The sequence below is a fragment of the Antechinus flavipes genome, chromosome 5 (genome assembly GCF_016432865.1).
Source record: "Antechinus flavipes isolate AdamAnt ecotype Samford, QLD, Australia chromosome 5, AdamAnt_v2, whole genome shotgun sequence".
NCBI lineage: Eukaryota > Metazoa > Chordata > Mammalia > Dasyuromorphia > Dasyuridae > Antechinus > Antechinus flavipes.
Window position 1 is genome coordinate 196,163,613 of NC_067402.1, and position 22,059 is coordinate 196,185,671.

Sequence of the window (22,059 nt, forward strand, 5' to 3'; positions counted from 1 at the left end):
AATTGATCAATGATGGACAGAAGCAGCTACACCCAAAGAAAGAACACTGGGAAATGAATGTAAACTGTTTGCATTTTTGTTTTTCTTCCCAGGTTATTTTTACCTTATGAATCCAATTCTTCCTGTGCAACAAGAGAACTGTTTTGCTCTGAACACATATATTGTATCTAGGATATATACTAGTATATTTAACTTGTATAGGACTGCTTGCCACCTGTGGGAAGGGGTGGAGGGAGGGAGGGGAAAAGTCGGAACAGAAGTGAGTGCAAGGGATGTTGTTGTAAAAAATTACCTAGGCATGGGTTCTGTCAATAAAAAGTTATAATTATTAAAAAAAAAAAAAGAAAGAAAGAAAGAAAGAAAGAAATAGGGAAGAAGGATGGGGAACAGGGAAACAAAGGGCGAGAGAAGAAAACAAGGGAGGGATCCTTGGGTGGAAGAGGTTAATAGCAAGGCAAGTTAGGAGAAAGCAAAGGATCAGCAGAAATAGGAAAGCTATACATATGTGTAGGTGGGAGGGAGAGACCATGTATGTGTGTGTGTGTGTGTGTGTGTGTGTGTACTTAGGTATACGTGTGTGTGTGTGTACTTAAGATATACATAAATATATCCTTTCTTAACAATAGCCTATTTGGGGATAGGATGGGATGCAGATGAAAGGGGGAAAAAAGAATAAAGTTTAAAAGTGTACACACACACACACACACACACACTTTCTTGAACACGTAATTTGATGTTATATATTTTGATCTTCCCTGATGTTCTGCTGGGCACATGACAATGTTCTCTTTTGTTTTATTTTGCTTTGTATTTCTTTTTTCTTATTTTTTTTTAATAAAAGAAAAAAAAGAGGGCAGTTAGACTTATTCTAAAATTCTACAACACTATGAATTAGAATTGAAACCTTCTGATTCACTTTCACTACATATTCTACCTGATATTGAAGTGGGTTGTGGTCCCTTTAAGCAACTGATTTGTAATCCTTTCAGATTGATTTGTGATTCAGATTACTCCCAACCCCTCCTGGCTGATGCATTATCAGTTCAGGAAACCTGCACCAGTGATTCACAAATTCTGGTCAAAAGCATCCCTTTGAATTCCAATAGGAGATCTGGGCTTGTCTCAGCCCCTACCAGATTTGAGTCACCTTGGACTCTCACAACCCCCATCGGATCTGAGCTAACTTGGGACTCCACCCACAGGCCCCCTTTAGCTAAATCTCTCATTATAAAATGAGCCAAACTAAAATCCTCTCTTAGCAGAGGTTCCAAACATGCCAGTCCTATGCTTGGCATCCCAAGGAGCTTCTGCCTACTGGAATACTGTTTCCAATGCCTTTCTCTCTTTATCCTCACCTATTTCCTTAACTAGATTTTAACCTTACTTCCTATCCCCATAGTAAACTTCTTTTATCAATTTAAGTTTTCGGGTTTGTAAATTCCTTTACAGAGAACTGCTTGCGCCACTAGAAGGGAGTTCCCCAAAACTCCCTACCCTTGTGCTGAATCCCAAGGGATGTAGGGAAGCCAAACCTATGCTGTACCCCGAACCTGCCACTAGACTTCATTTAACTCCCTAACCACCAGTAACCCTAATTTCATTTGGATTCCCCAAATCTAAACCTCATCAGATATGTTCTACCATTTCCCAAAAATTCAAGGATAGACAAACTATTCAGACTAGGAATCACATTTAGTACACTGATCAATAATCGACAATTTATAAAGCACAATTTTGATCAACTTTAATTAAAACAATGTTTTTCTTCTTTGGCTTTAGGTTCATCTCCCCACATGTAAAAATAGAGGAATAATACCTTGAGAACAACTCTTTGAAGCAGACGAATATGCATGTTCAGCACAGAATGATGGTGCTGTCCACATATGGGTCACCACCTCCTCAGATTTAATAGGGATCTCTTCATCGCAAAAGAGATTGGGTTCCAAGCTACTAGAAGACTTTACACTGGCAGTATCCTAAAGAAGAAACCCAGAGAATGTAAAGGTAAGTAAACTTGGCTTATGACTAAATTGTTAAATGATGATTACAGCACTGTAGCTTCCTATAGAAAATATCAATAATCTATCATTGCATATCAAATTTACAGCTTTGTGCAGCATACTAAAAATAAACAATTTTTGGAGAAAAATGGAAAATTGTATAGTATTAAGCAAACAACGACAACAACAAAAACCTCAGCAAACCTTCAAAAATCTATATAAAAGATCTAAAAGCATACTGATTTCTACACCTTACAATATAATATCATCGATATTTCTGTGTGAGATAAAGAAATTCTTAAAATTTAATAAGAAATGGTTTCATTTAAAAGAGGAAGTAATATTCTCGATATAGTCTTAGGGGATGGGGATTTTATAGACAACAGCACTGTTCTGCTATTTTCATTTACTCTTAGTACAGATTTTATCTGTTTATATCAAAATCACATCAAAATTTTTAAAAACCCTGAAGCCACAGACTGTGCAGTAGTCAAGTTATATCTGATGAGCAGGAGAGTTCAAATTATCTTGAATAATCTTAATTTTAGCATTCCTGGAAATTCTTTAGAAAATAGTTAAGTAGTTATAGAAAAGAATACTTGTGAGAAAGTCTATAAAAGTGATTCAAGAAAACAATGTCCCGTTAATTCCACTAAAGAAAAAACATAAAAACAAGACGTAAAGGATTCTCCCTATATGAGTGTTGTGCCACAGTTCCCTTTTATTGTCCTGACTCAGTTTCCCTAAATTGTCCTGCCTGGGTTTCCCTGAATTGTTCTGCCTCAGTTCCTAATTATTCTGCTCAATCCTGCAATACCATTCCTCCCTCCTAATCATCATGATTCAGATAAGGAGAAAGACTACCTGTCTTAGACATCATGACCCCAGACCTTACCCTACTTATCAGAATATCCAGTGCCTCCCCCTATTCTGTCATTGTTCTTCTTGATCCCAACTTATCAGAATGTCCTGTACCTCTCCCTACCATGTCAGAACTCTATTGATAGTCCATTCCAGTTCTCAGTACTCTGACTCCACTCCTGCCTTGGTCTACCCCTGGTCCCTTAAAGCCATGTGCATATATACTTCATGGGAAGCTCACGAGCTGCTGGATGCTGGATTGTTGGAGATGATGTTTCTTATTCAGCCCCAAGACCAAACCATGGATCCATTTGGTCCCAGTAAATCTCTCCCTTTCAAACAAAATATTAAAAACTCTCTAATCTTTATCCTGCCTCACTTTCTCCAGCATTACATGAAAACCTAACTTACAAAATTTCAAACAAAGGAGAATGTACAACTCCTTCCTTATACTCCAGGGACTTTTTATCAACAATTAGAAGTTATTCTCTCTTATCTGCCTGGTTTTATTCATTTCTCCCATTCATGTGGTGGGAGTTTCTGCTAAACTTTCAAAATGAAAAGACCAAAAAAGAATTATGAAAATGAAAGTGGAAGAATTTAACAGAAAAGTTTATTAAAGAAATACTCTGCAAAGGGAAAACAATTTCAGCCAATCCCACATGACTAAAATTGACAAAGGTGATTAAAAGACTGAATTGTATCCCTATGAAAGGCATGTTTACAAATGCTGATGAATTACTAGTGGTAGTTCACTCCTTAAGTGGTCATCCATTTAGAAAAGCAATTGGTAGTTTGATCCAAAGAGCAGAAGGGATTAAGTATTTATATAGTACTTACTCTGGGTCAGGCACTGTGCTCATTAAGCACATCCTGAAAACCATGTGCAGTGGGTGCTTATTATTTCATTTCATAGTAAACTGAGACAGAGTCATGCAGCTAGCACATTATCCTGACTCCAGGCCTGAGACTCTTATCTCCCTGTGCCACCAGCTGCCCTAGAAGGCTTATATCCCTAAAAGATCTAAGACAGATCAATATTTTTTAACAAAGAACAAGAAACAGAGTTGCCCAATAACTGGAGAAAGGCTGAACAAATTATGGTTTATGCATAGGATGGAATATTATCATATCATAAAAGATTATGAAAAAAACAAAGAGAAACTTGGAGAAAACCGTGTGGACTGATGGAGAGTGAAGTGATCAGAACCAGAGAAACAATTTCTATACTGACTACAACACTGTAAAAGACAACAACTTTCAGACTTATAACTCAGGTCAAGACAAGGACCAACCATTAATCCAGGTAAATGATGAGGAAGTACACTTGCTATCTCTTGACAGAGTCAATGACAGTAGATACAGGATATAATATATACAGGATATAATATACCAAATTCACTTGACACTCCAGATTTAACCAACACAACAAAAAATTGTTTTGTTTGATTATATTATTTGTAATAAAGGAGAACAATCTTGGGATAAGTGAAGTGGAACAGTGATGCAATTTTAAAAAGGAATATCAATGAAATACATAAAAGAATGCATATGGATGAAACTTAAAAAGTAGATACTATTTAAAAAAATAATTGCACAAAGGAAGACTTGCAGTTTTATAGACAATCTTTTTTTCTGTTCTTTGTATATAGAAATGTTCACCCATAGATGATTTGTCAAGGATATGATATTGAAAATAAAATTTTTAAAAAGGCATATCCTGACCAACTGTGATGGACTTCGCTCTTCTGAGCAATATGGCAATTTAAGACAATTCCAACAATGTGGAATGAAAAATGCCATCTGCATCAAAGACGGAACTATGGAGACTGAACGTGGATCAAAGCATAGTATTTTCACCTTTTTCTATTTGCTTTTTTTTCTTCTGGTTTTTTTCCTTTTGGTTCTTGTACAACATGACAAATACAGAAATAAATTTTAAAAGATTTTATGTGTTTTAACCTATATCAGATTTTTTGCTGTCTTGGGGAGGAAAAGGTAAGGGAGAGAGGGAGAAAAAAATTGAACACAAAATCTTACAATCACAATTTCAACTACAGATGGGAAAAAAAGGGTGTCTCTCTCTCTCTCTCTCTCACACACACACACACACACACACACACACACACAAACAGAGTTAAGGATGGTTAATACCAAGTGATTTGATACTAAGTAGAGTTATAGTGCCAGTTGGAACCAATACCTAGAAATATGTTCAAACAATGTTTAAGATCCCTCAGTATTAATCAGGGGAAAAGATAAATATAAATGAGTCTCCATATTAAAGATATGCCTTTTATTTTATTAAGATGAGCAATTAGTGAATTTTGTTGTGGTGCCATTTGTTATCAAACTTCCTAAGGTTTGAAATATGTTTATGATATGCATAGGACAGTGAGAATAAAGGGTCAGCCAAATGTCTAAAAATGAGATACCCCTTAAAAAAGTACATAAAAGCATTATTAAGAATTATAAACTTTCAAAGAGAATGCTCCAGGGACAATGGAAGAAGGCTGAAAAAATGAAGCAGTTGACACATCATTATATCCATCAGGACTATACTCAAGAAACCAAATTTTGCCAAGTTACACAATGTGGTAAACAAAGAACCACAGAATTCCTTCTAATCACTTCTGAATCATCAAAAGGTGATTATGCACGCAAGTTATGGTCCTTTAAAGATTTTTAAAATAACATTTTAGGGGCAACTAGATGGTGCAGTAGATAGAACACCAGACCTGGAGTCAGGAGAACCTGAGTTCAAATTTAATCATAGGCACTTAACTAGCAGTGTGACCCTGGGCAAGTCACTTAATCCCAAATGACTTAAGGGGAAATAATAAATTTTTAATATCTTTTCTTTTTACATCATTTACATTTCTCACTGTACTTCCTCCTCCCTTTCCTTTCCCAGAGGGACATATCATAACAATAATAAAAAAAAGAAAAAAGTTAGCAGAATGAAAGCTATTGAGAAAAGTCTACCATTATCTACAGTGTTTCACATTCATAATCCCCTATTTCTTCCAAGAAAGGAGGAATGAGGATTGAAGGGAGTTAGGATAGAAGAGAAACATCTATCTTCTTTGGGATCATCATATTTCACTGCATTCAGTCAATTTTTTTGTTGTAGTTTTTTTCCATTTAAAATGTAACAGTCATTGTGGAACGTTTTCCTGGGATCTATGGACTTTTACTTTGCATCAATTCAATCTCTATATTCATCATATTCATTCTTTCTTACAACAAAGTAATATTTATTAACTTTCAAGCATTCTGCTATTATAGAAAGTGTAGTTATAATTATTTTGGTGTAAATGGATAAAGCCTTTCTTTTTGTCATCTGTCATATACCTTAGGTATATACCTAGCAATGCAATTCTATAGATGATCAGCATGTGTCAGTGCTTTCACACAATTCTAAATTACTTTACAGAATGATTATACCAATTCACAACTCCAAATAGTACATTACTATCCCTGTCTTCCTAAGTAAAGTTAATGGGAAATGAAGTGAAGTGAAACAAGACACAGAAGAAACCTTGATTGGGCAATTTGAGACATGTCATGACAATTGTGGTCAAAATGACTGATCAAAATTCTATTTCTGCACAAACTACTTCAACCTTTTTCTCAGATGAATAAAAGGTCTTTTCCTTAAGAGAAAATATTAAACTCAAATCATTATGATATAGAAATAATAATACAAAAGAAGTCATTAGTTTGGTGGCATGGCTTCTGTTTTATAGCCAAATGTTCCACAGTGCAGAATTGTCAAATGAAATCTCTACTATATAACAAGTATTCCAATTAGCAAATGCCTAATGGGATCAGAATAACAAAGTAAGATTACTCCTAAAACCCTAACATTCTTGTCACTATTCTGCCAATATGCTAAACCTTCAAAAGTATCACTAACTCAAACACAATCTGAAACTTTTTGATACCTTCCTCCCAAAAACCAGGAAGGAAATTCAGCAAAGTGATCAACCAGCACAAAAGAGATCTTAGGCAAGAATCACATAATCTCAAAGTTAACAGAACTTCAGATTATCCAATTCAATACATTCCCCTAAACCAAAACAGTGCAATACCAATTAATCCATAGCTCATCTGAATCAAATGAGCCAAAACTCATCCCCGGCATTAATCATACAATGACCAACGAAGGGTTTTCTTTTCAGCTTACCAAACTGCTTCAAAGCAATCTTCATTGCTTTATCTAGCCACTCTATGTTATAGCTGATGAGAGCTGCTTAGCTGCTATAGAATATTATATAATGCCAAGTATGACTCCTCTGGCTTCAGTATTAAAAGGAATTTATCAGATCTGGTCCAGAGATTAGCTTTTTTTCCCTGAGTACTGTTGAACATTAGTGAATGAAAAAGTTTTTATGAAGGACTTCGTATGTGCTAAGCACTGTATTAACCCCCTTCTACAAAGGGTTTTCCCAATATGTAGCAGAAATGATCTTGGATTTCTAGTAAGTGACATTCTACTTCCAAAATACATATATTATAGTTTGTGAAGTCCTATATCATTTACAACTATTAACCTCTATAGAATCTGTTCATTATGTGTGTCCTTGTCAACTAAAAATTAAGTGGATAGATATTCTTGGTAGTCCAAGAAAGCAAGAGCTAGACACTGAACCAGAACCTGAGAGTTTGTTAAAAAGTCACTCTCTCGGGACATCTATATGAGTCAGAGTAATGACTTTAATGGCAAGTGGTCATTAGTACAAGTCTGAGCAATTAAAATGGAATGGCTTGGGAAAAGATCCTATCATTAGTCTTGATTTCTGCGATCATGATGCTCAGGTTTACTTACACTAGTAATCCAATCTTCATGAAGGCTATAATCCATACAAATGAAGGTTCTTTCATGAAAAATTAGAATTCAGGTTAGTTCATGAAAATTATTTTCTAGTAGACATTTTTGTAGGGGCACACATGTGATAGTTTCAATTTTACTACAGATGGAATTCACATTGCCCAACCATTCTATACAATGAAAACAAAAGGGAATTTAATAGGAAAGAGAGAAGAAAGGAGGGAGGAAGATAGGAAGAAAAAGAGGGAAGAGGAGGGAGGGAAGGAAGGAAGAAGGGAGGGATGGAAGAGGGAAGACAGGAAGAAAAAGAAGGAAGAGAAGGAAGGAGGGAGGGAGGGAAGGGGGGAGGAAAGAAGAAAGGGAAGGAGGAAGGAAGGGAGGAAGGAAGGAAGGAAGGAAGGAAAAGAGGAAGGGAGGGAGGGAGGGAGAAAGAGAAGAGAGAAGGAAGGAAGGAAGGAAGGAGGGAAGGATTTAGAAGTTCTTTGGAAAATGTCCTGCTTCAAAAAAGTAACAGCTTCTGGATTATGTATATAATTATGAAGGCTTATTTTGACCCAGCAAATATTCTTTTCAGACACAGATGCCACTGCTAGTTAAAAAAATGAAGAACTAGGCAACTTGTGTTAACAAATAATGAAGCACAATTCAGTATAATACTTGCATTCTAAGAGGACCTTGTCACCAACAATGTTTGGAAATGAGTATGCTGATGTCAATATAATCAATCATTGAAATAATATTACCTTTTATATATCCTTACTAAGGGACTAGATTTTATCTATCTTTGAAATAATATATAACTTGCATCATGAAAATAGGATCTGAGTAAGAGGATCAAATAATTGGACTAGGTCTCATAACCCTAGACAAAATTGTGGTAAATTAGCCTCACAAGTTTTAAGGAACTAAAGTACGTGCTTTCCCCAGAGTGTCTAAACATCAAGTACAAATAACTTTAAAAATTGGGATTTTAAAGAGATTGCATAATTGTGGGATAGACTCAAATGAGAAATTAATTTTTCACCTTTAATTATCACTGTTGTCAGATTTTTTAACATGTTTAGTTGATAATATGTTTAATATGACCTACTTAATTACCTTCATGTCATATCCATATGTCTCCCGAATATCTTCATCAGAATCTGTCTCTTCATCATCATAGTCCATGGTTTGCCGAGGGGAAGATGACACACTACTTACAACCCTATTAAAAGCAGACTGCTGGAAGCCAGGCAAATGTCCCTAAGTATAACAATACCAGAATGAAGAAAGAAAATTTCTGACTAGATCCATGGAAATGAACTATATTTAAGGTGGGGGAATAACTTTGGGATAGCTTCAATAGCTAGTAATTACATTCTATTTGTGCTTATAATGCCAAGCTATACATGAAAGAGATCTATATGGTAAAATCTCTCCAGAATCAATACTACTATAAAGAACTTTGCATAGTTACTTTCAACTCTCAAAATCACATTTATAATCCTTAATTCTACAATATGGACATAGTTTTAGTTATGTAGTTCAATGTACAAATATTATACTTACATGATTACAACAATTTCCTCCAGTTAATAATTTTGTAACAAAATCTTTCTTTTGTTACTATTGATATAGCAGTCACTAACCAATTACCTCCTAGTAGACATGGTAAAAGAAAATAGATGAATTGAATATAAGCTAACTTTTTACATCTCATTCTGCTATGAAGTAACAATCTCTCCCTTTCTATCTCTCCCCTACTTCCCCGTTCCCTCCTTCTTTATCACTGAAACTCCTATTCACTAACATAGGTTAGCATTCAGTGTGCAATTTAATCTATAAAATTGGGTGGGAACATTGCAAGAGCATTGCCTTAACCAGATCAGAGATTGTTTCTGAACTAGTCTTCTTAATGGGCCAGCATCCACATACCTCTCTTGAGACTTTTTGTCTCAATTAAAGTATTTCTATCTCATTAACTATATGGTAATGTATGTTAAAGATCCATGCATATACTGCTGTCAAGACTAATCCTGTAATTATTAATTTATTAGTTGAAGCTAACAATAGGTCTTAAGCCACAGGTATACTTGTACTGACCACTAACAGGATCTTGGTGACATGAGAAACTGAATTATTGACTCAATGACCAGTCACCTGCTTTTTGTAAAGTTTGGCGTGAGTAGATTCAAATCATTGACCTAAACAAGCAGAAATATGGCTTCATAATTGCTTCATAGTAATTAGTAGATCACAGGTGCCTCTCTAGACTAGATGGTAGAAACATAGTGTATTTCAGATTTAATTTACCAATCACACAGAGACAAATGTCATCATTTAATTTAGGATAAAAGATGAACATACTATATTTACCTGTAAGTCAGGGTTGGCCGCTGCTTTCTGGAGTTCAGCACTGATGATCTTTTCAGTTTTCTCTCGGGCTGCCTGCTCCACCATACGCTGGCTTAACACAGAAAGTTTGGCTAGAGCAGATGACAGTTCATCTGTGGCCAGTGCCTGCCTTGCTCTATCTTGCCAACTCATGGCACGTTCTGTCAGGCACTGGAGAGCCTCTCCTTCAGGCAGTCGCACAGGTAATTTCTGCAGGGACACTAGGAGAGACAGGATGGTCTCTAATCGGGGCCTTCGGGAGCGCATACAGAGAGGGCACAAAAATTTTACTTCTTTGGCCTGCCAGCTGGATCCTTTTTTCTGGGAACTTGTTTTGGGAAGGGGCACACAACTGCTATGGAACCAGTCTTTGCAGAGCTCACACTGAAGCATAAACCCACTTGCTGTCTTGCGGCAGATACAGAACTTTACATCTTCAATCCGATCCACCATAGTGATCTTAGCTAAGTTAGCCGCCCTGAGAGAATGCATGGCTTCAATTTCCTTCTGCTCCCGATCTTTGAATACTGCCACCTGTGCAAAACAAACATTTTACTGAAAAAGGGGAATCATTGTAATACACAGGACACATGGCAGGGTTGAGATCAAAGCATGATTGTTAGACTGAAAAGTCTAAGCATCATTCTACTAAAATCAATCCATTTTCTATAAATTAGGGAGAGTTTCCTCCTGTCCTGATCACTCACGCCTGATGACTGACATGACATCACTGAAAAAAGGTCTGAGCTCTTCTTGACAAAGTTATAAAAAAATTAAATCCATTAACATCTTTCAATTTCTACATAAAGCAGCATGACCAAATCTGATCAATTAAAACTATTTTTCCAAAACTGGATTACATGTTTCATAAAATAACAGTGGATAGAACATGGTGCCTATAGTCAGGAACATCTGAGATCCAGCCTAAGAGATTTACTAGCTATGTGGTACAGGCATGTCACTCAACCTCTGTCTACTTCAGTTTCCTCAACTGTAAAATGAGGTTAACAATAACACTTTCCTCATTGGGTTGTTGTGAGGATCAAATGAGACAATTTTTGTAAAGAGCTTAGAAGAATGCTTAGCACATGTTATTCCCTTCCTTTTAATCTAATCTCAAATATATTTTCCTTTTGAAAACAGTATTAGTTTATTATTTTATTAGGAAGATTTTGAGAGGGAAAAATGGTAGCTTCAAGGTGTGAGAATACACAAATGCAGAAAAAGGGGTTGGGGAAAACAGTCATCTGATGAACCTTATTATCTGAAATGATGAACACATACACATGTGCACATAAATACACAATGTAGAAATACAGCAAAGTCAAGAGTGGGGGTTTGAAAATGAGAGTTAAGAGAAGATAACACTAAGGAAAGAATAATACAATGCATAACAAACTTCCTAATCTTGAAAGGGGAAAGAGAAAAGAAAATCAAAGAACTAGAAACTAAGGAGGTGACCATTAAAAAGGAAGTAACCAACAAAAACCATCCATCCTCAATTTCCCCTACTTTCCTAGCTGAGAATCTTGCCTCACAGATCACTGAGAAAACTGAGATCATTTACTAAGAGCTTTCTCTTTTTCCATTCTCCTTCTTTCATATCACCCAGATGCCTTTTGCCATTATCAGCTACTTCACCATAGTCTCACATGAAAAGGCAGACCTTTTTGCCAGAACAAAACCCTCTTCATACACAAATGCTTCCATTATCTCCTGTTTTCCCAGCAGATTGTTCCTTTTATCATCTCCCCTCTTATTTATCTTCCATCTCTGAACACTGGCTGCTGTCCTACTGCCTACAAATACATGTCTCCCTTATTCTCAAAAAGCCCTCCCTCTATTCATCAATCCCTATGAGCTATCTTTCCCTTCATTCTCTTAATCTATATAGTATGGCGTCCAAATGCTCTCTTTGTTGTCAAAGGCCAATGCCTTTTTTCAGCCCTCATACTTCTTGACTTTCCTGCAGCCTCCAATATGTTTGATCACCCTATTCTCTAGTACTTTCTTTTCTCCAGATTCCTTCCTACCTCTGTATTAGTTCTTTTGCAACCAATCTGACTGCTTTCTCAGTGTACTTTGCTGAATTTTTATCCAGGTTATACCCATGAATGGTAGCTAGCCTGGGGTTCTGTCATGGGCCCTCAACTCTTCTCTGTCTATACTACTTCACTTGGGACATCCCAAAAGATCCCATGGATTAAGTTATCATTTCTATGATTATGATATTCAAATCTACTTATCCAGGCTCCAATCACATGCTGGGCTTCCAATCCTATATCTTCATTGGTTTATTAAATTTCTCAAACTGAATGTCTCATACAATCTTAAATTCAAAATATCCAAAATGGAAGTCAATTTTCTTTTCCACTAAATTCTCTTTTCTTTCAAGGATCCCCAGGCATAGTACAGGATCCAATTCCAGCTCCTAGGCTTGTCTGCAGCTTATACAACTTCAGAGCAGGACAGGAATTCCAGACAAAGGCAAATCTATAATATGAACCAACAGAGCTTCCTACCTAGCTGATAGTGGATCCACAAGCAGTCTTCTGAAACACTACCCATACATTTTTTTAGATCTGTTTTGTCTGACTATACTTACTTTTTATAAGTTACTGCTTTACTTTTAATTCTCAAGTTTTTTAACTAGGAAGGAGAGAGGAAAGACTTAAGAGTAGTAAAAAAGAAAAGGTCATGCAAACATTTTAAATGTACAAAAGAAAATAGAAGAAAGCATAGATAAGAAAAAGAATTCTTAAAGTAACATGGAATTTATTATAACACATGGAACTTATTCATTTTTTTAAAAAGAAGTATGAAAATAATATTTATGATTACATTTTTTGCATTATGCTAAATAATGTTCCTTTTTAGCATTTAAGTTCAAAATAAAAAATTAAATTATAAAATAAGGAACTAAACAATGAAGAATAGTTTCCTTTTTCTGTAATCTAGATAATCAAATATATGGAGTATTTACTATGCAGTGTTAAACACTATGGGAAAGAAATAAGTACTATAAGACATGATCCCCAATCTTCAATATAACTAGTTGGAAATGCAAAAATTATCATACATGAAAATGTAAAACTATGTAGTACTTAATGTACAATAGAAGTTCAAAGAAAAGAGAACAGAAAATTAAAAAAAAAGAATAAGGAGGTCAGTAATTAAAGAAGGAAGCAAGATCAAATTTTGTTTTCTTTCTTTTAAAAAAAAAAAAAAAAGACAGGGGAGTTGGAAAAGAAGTGCCCAATTATGTTTGAAGGTAATTTATGCAGAAAGATATTTAAGATGGTTAAGAAGTAGGAAATATTTGTAGGACCAAAAATCCTAAAAAGATGGGAAAGATGGAGTCCAGAGTAAAGATGGAAGAAGTAATCTTAAAGAGAAGGGGGAAAAATATTTTCCCTCCAAAATTTATTGGGAAGGTTGAAATAACCAATTTATAGACACTGATAGAACTAACCTTTACATGTCTATGCATATACATACATAATTATACCTTAAAGACAGAATTCTTCAAATGAAACCCTTACCACCACCGCTGTATCTCTAGTTTCCTCTAATCCCTCTTCCAGATCACTCAGAGGATCAAGGTCAATATCTTTCTCCTTCTCCTTCTCCATTAGTTCTTTTACTTTTTTCCTTCGGTTCTTGCTGCTTCCATAAACACCAATATCAGTTCGAGGACTTAGTACCTTTTTTAAAAAGTGTAAAAAAAGTAGAACATAAAGAATAAGAAACTGAAAGAGAAGGGGTTCTATCCCTATACAAGACCTTTTTATGTTTAGAGATCAAAGTATATAATTATCTGTCAGGCCAATTACCATAAAAGTATCTTCTTCTTTACTATATCAAAAAGGATATGAATATATATTCTTAAGAGCAGTGGGCAGCTAGGTGGCATAGTGCCTAAAATGCTAGGTCTGAAACCAGGAAAGCTCCTCTTGCTGAGTTCAAATCTGGCTTCAAACACTAACTGTGTGACTCTGGGCAATTTACTTAACCCCATCTGCCTCTGTTCCTCATCTGTAAAATGAGCTAGAAAAAGAAATGACAAACTGCTCCAGTATCTTTGCCCAGAAAACCCCATATAGGGTCACAAAGAGTCAGAAATGACTGCAACAACTGAACATATAAAAACAGTAAGTAAAACAGCTTGAGAATGGAAATTTCATGACAATGTCTGATACTAATGCAAGTGGTTCTTAGAACACATGACTTAAAAACAGATGAGGAAAAACTGTCCTTTAAGTTAATTTCATGCTAAAATAATAAAACCTACAGTATCAAAAACCCTTACAGATTTTGAATCACCAAGGAAAGTAAGTCAAAATGTTGTCTCCTTCCAGCAACACTGCTGCTCACCTGTAACAGAGTGTGGCTAGAATTCTTTTTTAGAAAAGTTCTCCCAGTACGTTCCCTCCATGCTCGTGCAGCTGCTACTTGTGACTCCACTTGTGGCAGGGCATCTAGTCGAACTGGGATAGGCCGTCCCTTGGCAGACAAACTTTCCAGTTGCTCTAGGTAAGCATAATTGCTGCCATTCTGAAAAAATAAAAAACCTTTTGGTTTAGTATAATAGTCTATTGCTGAAAGGTATTTTCCAAGAGTCTGGAGTAAATTTTTTATATCATTCCTTATAATGCTCATGAATAAATTAGAATATATCAGTAATTTACATGACACAAAATTATAATTGATAAAAATCAGAAAAATTGAGATTGGTACCAAGATGTTTGTGGCAAACATTACTGGGGAAATGAAAGCACTGTCAGAATACAGGTTGAGAAGGAAGTGAAGGGGAAAGAGAATTCTTACTATAGTGTCTCAGTAGAAATTTAAAATATTTCTTGATTAGTTGATTCTTAGAAGGAAAGGATTGAGTTGAAGAAGAAATTAAAGAGTTAAGCTAGATTTCTTATGAAACAGACTGCTGAAATATTTCTGAGTATAGAAATAAGAAATGATAGCAAACAAAAAATGTGGAAAAATTCTCCCGAAAAGGAATTTTAACATGAATTTAGGAATTATACCTGGAGAAAGAGATAAAAAGGATGTCATTCTTCAAGGGACTTAGCTGGTCTTGAAGTAGAGTCAGAGTGGGAACAAAAAAATGACCAGACTGCAATGTTAAAATTAAGCTAGCATGCTAATAACTACACCACACAACTACAATTTACTGGCACAAAAAGAAACATAAAAGATACCAAAATCAATCCACAGCCATTTCTTAACCACTTATTATGTGCCAGGCACCAAACCAAGCAATGAGAATATAAAGCAAGGCAAAAAACACCCAGAAGCATTGTAAAGGGGAAATCAACATCTAAACAGCAAAACATACAAGATAAATACAAGAGAGTTGAAAGGTAATCTTGGAGGGGGTGTTAGCAACTGAGAAAACCAAGGAAGGTCTCCTGGAGGAAGTGATGCTTGAACCAAGAAAGTGGAGATTCTAATAGTCAGTGGTAAGGAGAAAAAGCTATCCAGGCACAGGGAACAACTCACATAAAGGCAAGAAGATTACAGATATTGTGTGTAAAAAATAGCAGCAGGCAAGTAAGGCTGTACTATATATAGTGCATGGTAGGGGGTCAATACAAGAGACAGTGTCAGTAGAAAAGGAGATAGGAGAATCATGAAATGAGAGAAAGAGAAAATTAATGATTAGTTCTAATAATACCCAAGAGGCCAAGAGCTAAGTCTACAGCAGATTAAATAAGCACTAAATAAAAAGTTCCCTGAATGGTATAGGTGAGAGTTATAGGATAAGAGGATAAGGACTGTAATTTGCACTACTGAAAAGATATACTGACATGAATAATAGGAAAGATCAAATGCTGAAGTATGCTAATTATGATACCTTGGCCACATTACTTATCTTTTTCTATGTCTAAATTTCTTAATATGTTAAATAAGGCATGTGAACCAGATGGACCCAAGTTAACACAATAACAATGTATTCTAGGAAATAGGTAGGCTTGGTCAAGCTCTTTATCATGAGAGAAATTTTACTAATTAAGGGCTCATGATTTAACACTGAATTATTCATTTACAAAATTACTGTAATATTCTAGGCCCACTTTAAATTCCATTCCAACTTAATTATTTGCCTTAAGAAACATTGTCTGCTTCAAAGACACTACAAATTGGAATATTAAGATTCCTTAGCACTTAAGCCATGCCACTATTTAACATGCAACACGAGTTAAAAATGTCAAATCCAAGGAAGCTGAGCTACTGATATTTGAAAATTTAACAATAACAGGGTGCCTTAAAATTTTTAAAATACTTTAAATATATTATTTTATTTGACTCTCACAGCAATCCTTAGGGCACTATACATACAGATTAGGCACAGAGGTTATGACCTGCCCATGCTCAAACACCTATTAAGTTTTTGAAATAAGCTACAAATCCAGTCCTTCAAGCAAAGTCTGGGTAAGTATTTGATAGGTAGGCCTTAAAGGGGATTCTTATTCAGTTGAGGCAGCTGGGTGGTGCAAGAGATGAATGCCAGAGCATCTGGTGTCAGGAAGATCTAACTTCGAATCTAATTTCATATATTTACTAGATGTAATTCTGAACAAGTTGCCTTGTTTGCTTCAGTTTCCTCATCCGTAAAATGAGTAGAGAAGGAAATGGCCAGTATCTTGGCCAAGAAAATCCCAAATGTCGTCACAAAGAGTCAGACACAAAGTGTAACAACTAAACAACTCAGTTGTGGGTTGAACCAGATCATCTCTAAAGTCCTTTCTAAGTCTAAGATTCTGTGAATATGCGCGCATGGGCGCGTGTGTGTGTGTGTGTGTGTGTGTGTGTGTGTGTGTGTGTGTTAGAAACAATCATTGTCAGTCAAAAGAAAGGTCTCTTCCAGAGACTGAACTCTTCAAAAACAATGTGCTCTCTTATGGTCTCCCTATTTGCCTTTAATATAAATTCACTATTAGCCATTTTTGTTCTGCTTTCCAGTCTAAAGGTTTCTTTTCTTCGGAAGAAAGAACAAAAACAAAATAACAATTTATGAAGATAGCATTTAAATGGCATTTTAAAAGATGGATTAAAAATTCAACAGGTTGAAAGTGGGAAGAACATTCCAGAAAACATTCCTGAGAAGAGGCACGTAAACACAGGATACATCTGAGGAAATGTAGTTCAATCTAGCCAAAGGATATCATGTTTGATGGTAATCCTATGATATAAAATTATAAAAATAGGATGGCCCCAAGTTGTGGAAGGCCAAGCTTATTAGTATGAATTGTCATCACCAGGCAATAAGAGACTAAAGAAGTTTTGTTTGTTTGTTTGTTTGGCTGAGGCAATTGAGGTTAAGTGACTTGCCCGGGATCACACAGCTAGGAAGTGCTAAGTGTCTGTAAAAAAAATTTTTTGAGCAGAGAAATAACATGACTGGATCCACACAAAAGAAAAACCTAACAGTTATAAAGGATGAAGAAGAAGAAAAAGAAAATAAAGATGGAAGATCTTTTAAGAGACTATTTTTAATAATCTTGGGTGGGCAAAAATGAGGATCTATACTTATACAGTAGTGACAATGGATCTGGAAAGGGCATATGCAAGACTAAGAAAATAAGAGTATTACTAACAGAAATAATAAAACTAAAGCAAGGAACAGGTCTAAGGGATAAGGTCAATTTGGGACCTAAATTTAGACTAAGTGAAACCAGAAAATCTCTTAATCTGGTAACTACTTCAGAGGTAATTATTTAGTCAATTATTTAGTCAAACTCATACATAAAAAAGAATTACCCTATCAAACTGTGCATACCCTTTGATCCAGCAGTGTCACTACTGGGTCTGCATGCCAAAGAAATCATAAAAGAGGGAAAAGGAGGCACACGTACACATGTCAATAACAGCTCTTTTTGTAGTGTCAAGGAAATAGAAACTGAGTGAATGTCCATCAATTGACAATGGCTGAATTAGTTATGATATATGAATGTAAGAGAATATTATTGTTCTATAAGAAATGATGAGAAGGTTGATTTCAGAAAAGCCTGGAAACCTGAGTGAAGTGAACAAAACCAGAACACTGTACATAGTAACAGCAAGATTATGTGAAGATCAACTGTGGTAGATTTAGCTCATATCAGCAATATGACAATCCAAGACAGTTATAATAATTAAGATTTTTCTTTTGTATAGATCCAGTCGTGTTACTTCTCTGCTCAATCTGATAAACTTGGGATGGAAAATGCCATTTGCATCCAGATAGAGAACTATGAAGACTGAATGTAGATCAAAGCATACTATTTTCACCTTTTTTTGTTTGCTTTTTCTTTCTTGTGTTTTTTTTTTCCATTTGGTCTGATTTTTCTTTCACAACATGATAAATATGGAAAGATGTTTAAAATTATTGTACATGTATAATCTATATCAGATTGAGCAGAGAAGTAACACGACTGGATCTATACAAAAGAAAAATCTTAATTATTATAACTGTCTTGGATTGTCATATTGCTGATATGAGCTAAATCTACCACAGTTGATTTTCACATAATCTTGCTGTTACTATGTACAGTGTTCTGGTTTTGTTCACTTCACTCAGGTTTCCAGGCTTTTCTGAAATCAACCTTCTCATCATTTCTTATAGAACAATAATATTCTCTTACATTCATATATCATAACTAATTCAGCCATTGTCAATTGATGGACATTCACTTGGGGAGGAGAGAGGTAAAGGGAGAGGTAAGAGGAGGGAGAGAGAAAAAATTTGGAACTCAACTTACAAAAGTGAATGTTGAAAACTATCTTTACATGTAAATGGAAAGATAAAATACCACTGAAGAAAAAAACTGGCAAAAGCTAACTAATGACATCTCCTAATTCCTCCAAAATGTAATCTATTTAGGCCTGATGACCTGAATTCAAGAACAACGTGCTCTCTTATGTTCTCCCTACTTGTCTTTAATATAAATTCACTATTAGCCATTTTTGTTCTGTTGTCCAGTTCAAAGATTATTCGGAACAAAAATAAAATAAGAATTTATCAATTATACCTTCTTTTTGTTAGCAGTTATCATCTTAAGGACTTGTTGATAAAGCAAAACAACAAAAAATCCTTTTAGTTGTCCTTAGCTTTTCTTGTCCAGAAACAGCCCATCTTGAGCCTTTGCCCTCCTGATATATTCTCATGGAACCACGGCATATTTTGGAGTCAACCTCCATTAGTTGGTCTTGCTTTCATATTCTATAAAAATTGTTTGTTTTTTTTTAATTAGTTGAGGTATTCCTGAATATCCACATTATTTAACTTATACAATGAGTCCTCAATGAAATTCTCTCTTTCTCTCTTCAGAATTTTATTCTTGAGAACTTTTCACTCCTTCCATGCTCCCTTTCCCCTATACCATGGGATCCTGCCCCTTTCCCCTTTCTCTGAATACTGTGAAATCTGAATTGTATAGCAGGCAATAAGAAACTAAAGAACATTTCTGAGCAGAGAAGTAACACGACTGGATCTATACAAAAGAAAAATCTTAACAATTATACAGGATAAAGGAGAGAAAATCCAGTATTATGTGACACTGTGCCCAGTCTTCCTTTCTTCTACTACTAATCATAAAAAGACTATTTCCCTTCCAAGGTTCCAATCATGTGTATAACAGCAACCAGTTTTTCCCTTTTTTTTTTTTTGAAAATCAGATTCTAAATAGAACTTCCTTTTGTTGATTCTAACTTCTGAAGTATGAACACATCACAAAATATGTCATTATTAACTTTGTGAAAGCTTTTGCAAATAATAAATAAATGAAAGTATTTAACAAATAAATGAAGCCCTCCATTATTAATATTATCACACACTCATGGAAAGATCACATTTCCTATAGGAATTTCTAATTTTGCTTAAGTGGTCTATAACAGAGGTGCCAAACTAACAGTCAGCAGGAAATTATATTAAAATATAATTGGAAAATATTTAACATAATAAACAAAAATACAACATAGCAAAAATATTATTTTGTGATTTTCTAAGTCAAAATGCAGATTCAGAAATCTATTTCTATTTGAGTTTAACAATACTAGTTTACAGGATATTACACTAATAACATGGCTTCTGAAAGTTTGTATGACATAGTAGAGAGAAAGCTGACTTCGGAGTCAGGCCTCAAATCCTGCCTCCAACACGTAGTGGAGACATATAACATTTATTCAAAATAATGCATGGTAATTTTTTTTCAGGGGATCATTAGTAACTGGGGGAAAGAAGAGAAATAATAAAGACTTTATGCAAGAGGACAGTTAGATGTTAAATAGGATTCCAAGAGATAGAAAGAAGGAAGAAGCATATTCCAGGCATACATGGGAGATAACTTGTACAAAGACAGAGAGATGGGAGGTAAAATATTGTATATAAGGAAAAATAAGAAGGCCATTTCAGCTAGACTGTTTAATTTGGGAATGAGAATGATTTATATAATAAATCTCTAGGCTGGATATCATATAGCATAGGTACATTTTTCTTCTTTCTTCTACCTTTTCTGCTTAAAATCTTTTGATTAAATATGTCAGGCTCTTTAAAAATTTACAAGCTCTTTTATATGCACTATATTCCTGTCATTTCCTTTTAAACTAGGGTCCAAAAATAAAAATTTCCTTCTTGAACATTCTCTTCATTACCAGCATTTCATCTCTCAAATCTGCTCCTCTCTTGTGAAGTCTCTGATTTCAAAAAATGTTAAGAGCTGGAAGGAAGCTTGGTAGTCACCTAGTCCAACCTAAAGTGGAACTTAGAAGAACCATCACAGCAACGTACCAGACAAATGATTCTCCAGCTCACCTCGAAGACCTCCAAGAAGGAAAAACCCATCTCCTTTTAAGACAGACCACTTCAGTCCTACTTCTTGTTCTTCCCTCCGAGTCTAATCAGTACACATCTAATTTCTCCTTCACATGATAACTTTAAAAATACTTAATGACAACTATCAGGTTCCTCTGAGTTTTTTCCTCATCCTGGGTAAACATTCCTAGTTCTTTCAATCAGTCCTCACATGACATGGATTCAAAGACTCTTGATCACCTTGGTTGCCTACCACCAATTAGTAGCAGTGATAAAAACGCTACTTAGAACTCTAAAGTCTTAAGTTTCTTGCCCAATACTCTGTAATCTTCAGCCATGTGTTCTAGATTTCTTCTGGGAGTTTCATTTGTACCTCTACTAATTATCAGATGTGAGTCTTGTAAGGTTTTCCTTCTTTTCTTAGATATATACCCCCAGAAGACCTCAGACCTTTCTCACCTAATTAGAACCTGTGGAGGATAAGCAACTGCTTCCTCTTCAAAGCATCCAACCCCCTTCTCCTTACAAAGAACTACACATCTATTTCTTAGCTCTAAGTATTCAAAGGTCCTTCTTCCTTCCTTTCTCCCTTTCTGGACATAATTCCATCCTTCATCTCCAGGTACAAGTGGGTTTATTCTCCCTTAAAATTTGCCAAGTGAAGAGGCATTCCTTGAGCCCCTTAATTTCTCTTCTGTGAGGGAGATTAGGTTCTTGAAAACTAAAGACCACTCTAGCTTTCCAGTCTTCTCATTCTGCTACCTTCTACACAAACTATATTCCAGACAAACTGTATTGCTCTCGGTTCCTGGAACTTTCCTATTTTTGTCCTTGTGCTCATATTGTTCTCAATACCTGATATTCTCATTTCCCTTTTTTGCCTTCTGAATTCCTACCCATCTTTTAAAAGTCCAAAAGAAAGGAAACCTCTTTCATGAAGCCTTTCCTTATCATCACATTTGCTAATGACTTTCTTACCTGCCAAAACTCATAAAATACTTGGTTCTTCAATAATACATTTTTTATTATGATTATCCATGATTTTGTCTTATACCCTACAAACTTTAAAGTCTACAAGAGCATAGGGTCTTACTTAAATTTTTTATTTTCCTGCACTTAGCACAATATTTTACACAAAACGGTACTTAACAAATGTTCACAGAATCAATATTCTATAGGTG

The 22,059-nt window shown here is 35.3% G+C and overlaps 1 protein-coding gene across 1 annotated transcript in view; it reads right to left on the minus strand.

The window, feature by feature from the left end:
* The window catches only part of KDM5A (lysine demethylase 5A), a 109,738-nt gene that overhangs the window by 18,298 nt on the left and 69,381 nt on the right, over window positions 1-22,059 (minus strand). The window contains exons 21-25 of the mRNA XM_051961498.1: window positions 14,443-14,622; window positions 13,611-13,772; window positions 10,051-10,602; window positions 8,794-8,937; window positions 1,817-1,976 (exon numbers count right to left, since the gene is read on the minus strand). Of these exons, the coding sequence (XP_051817458.1) occupies window positions 1,817-1,976; window positions 8,794-8,937; window positions 10,051-10,602; window positions 13,611-13,772; window positions 14,443-14,622 (1,198 nt within the window). The remainder of the gene's footprint in view (window positions 1-1,816; window positions 1,977-8,793; window positions 8,938-10,050; window positions 10,603-13,610; window positions 13,773-14,442; window positions 14,623-22,059) is intronic.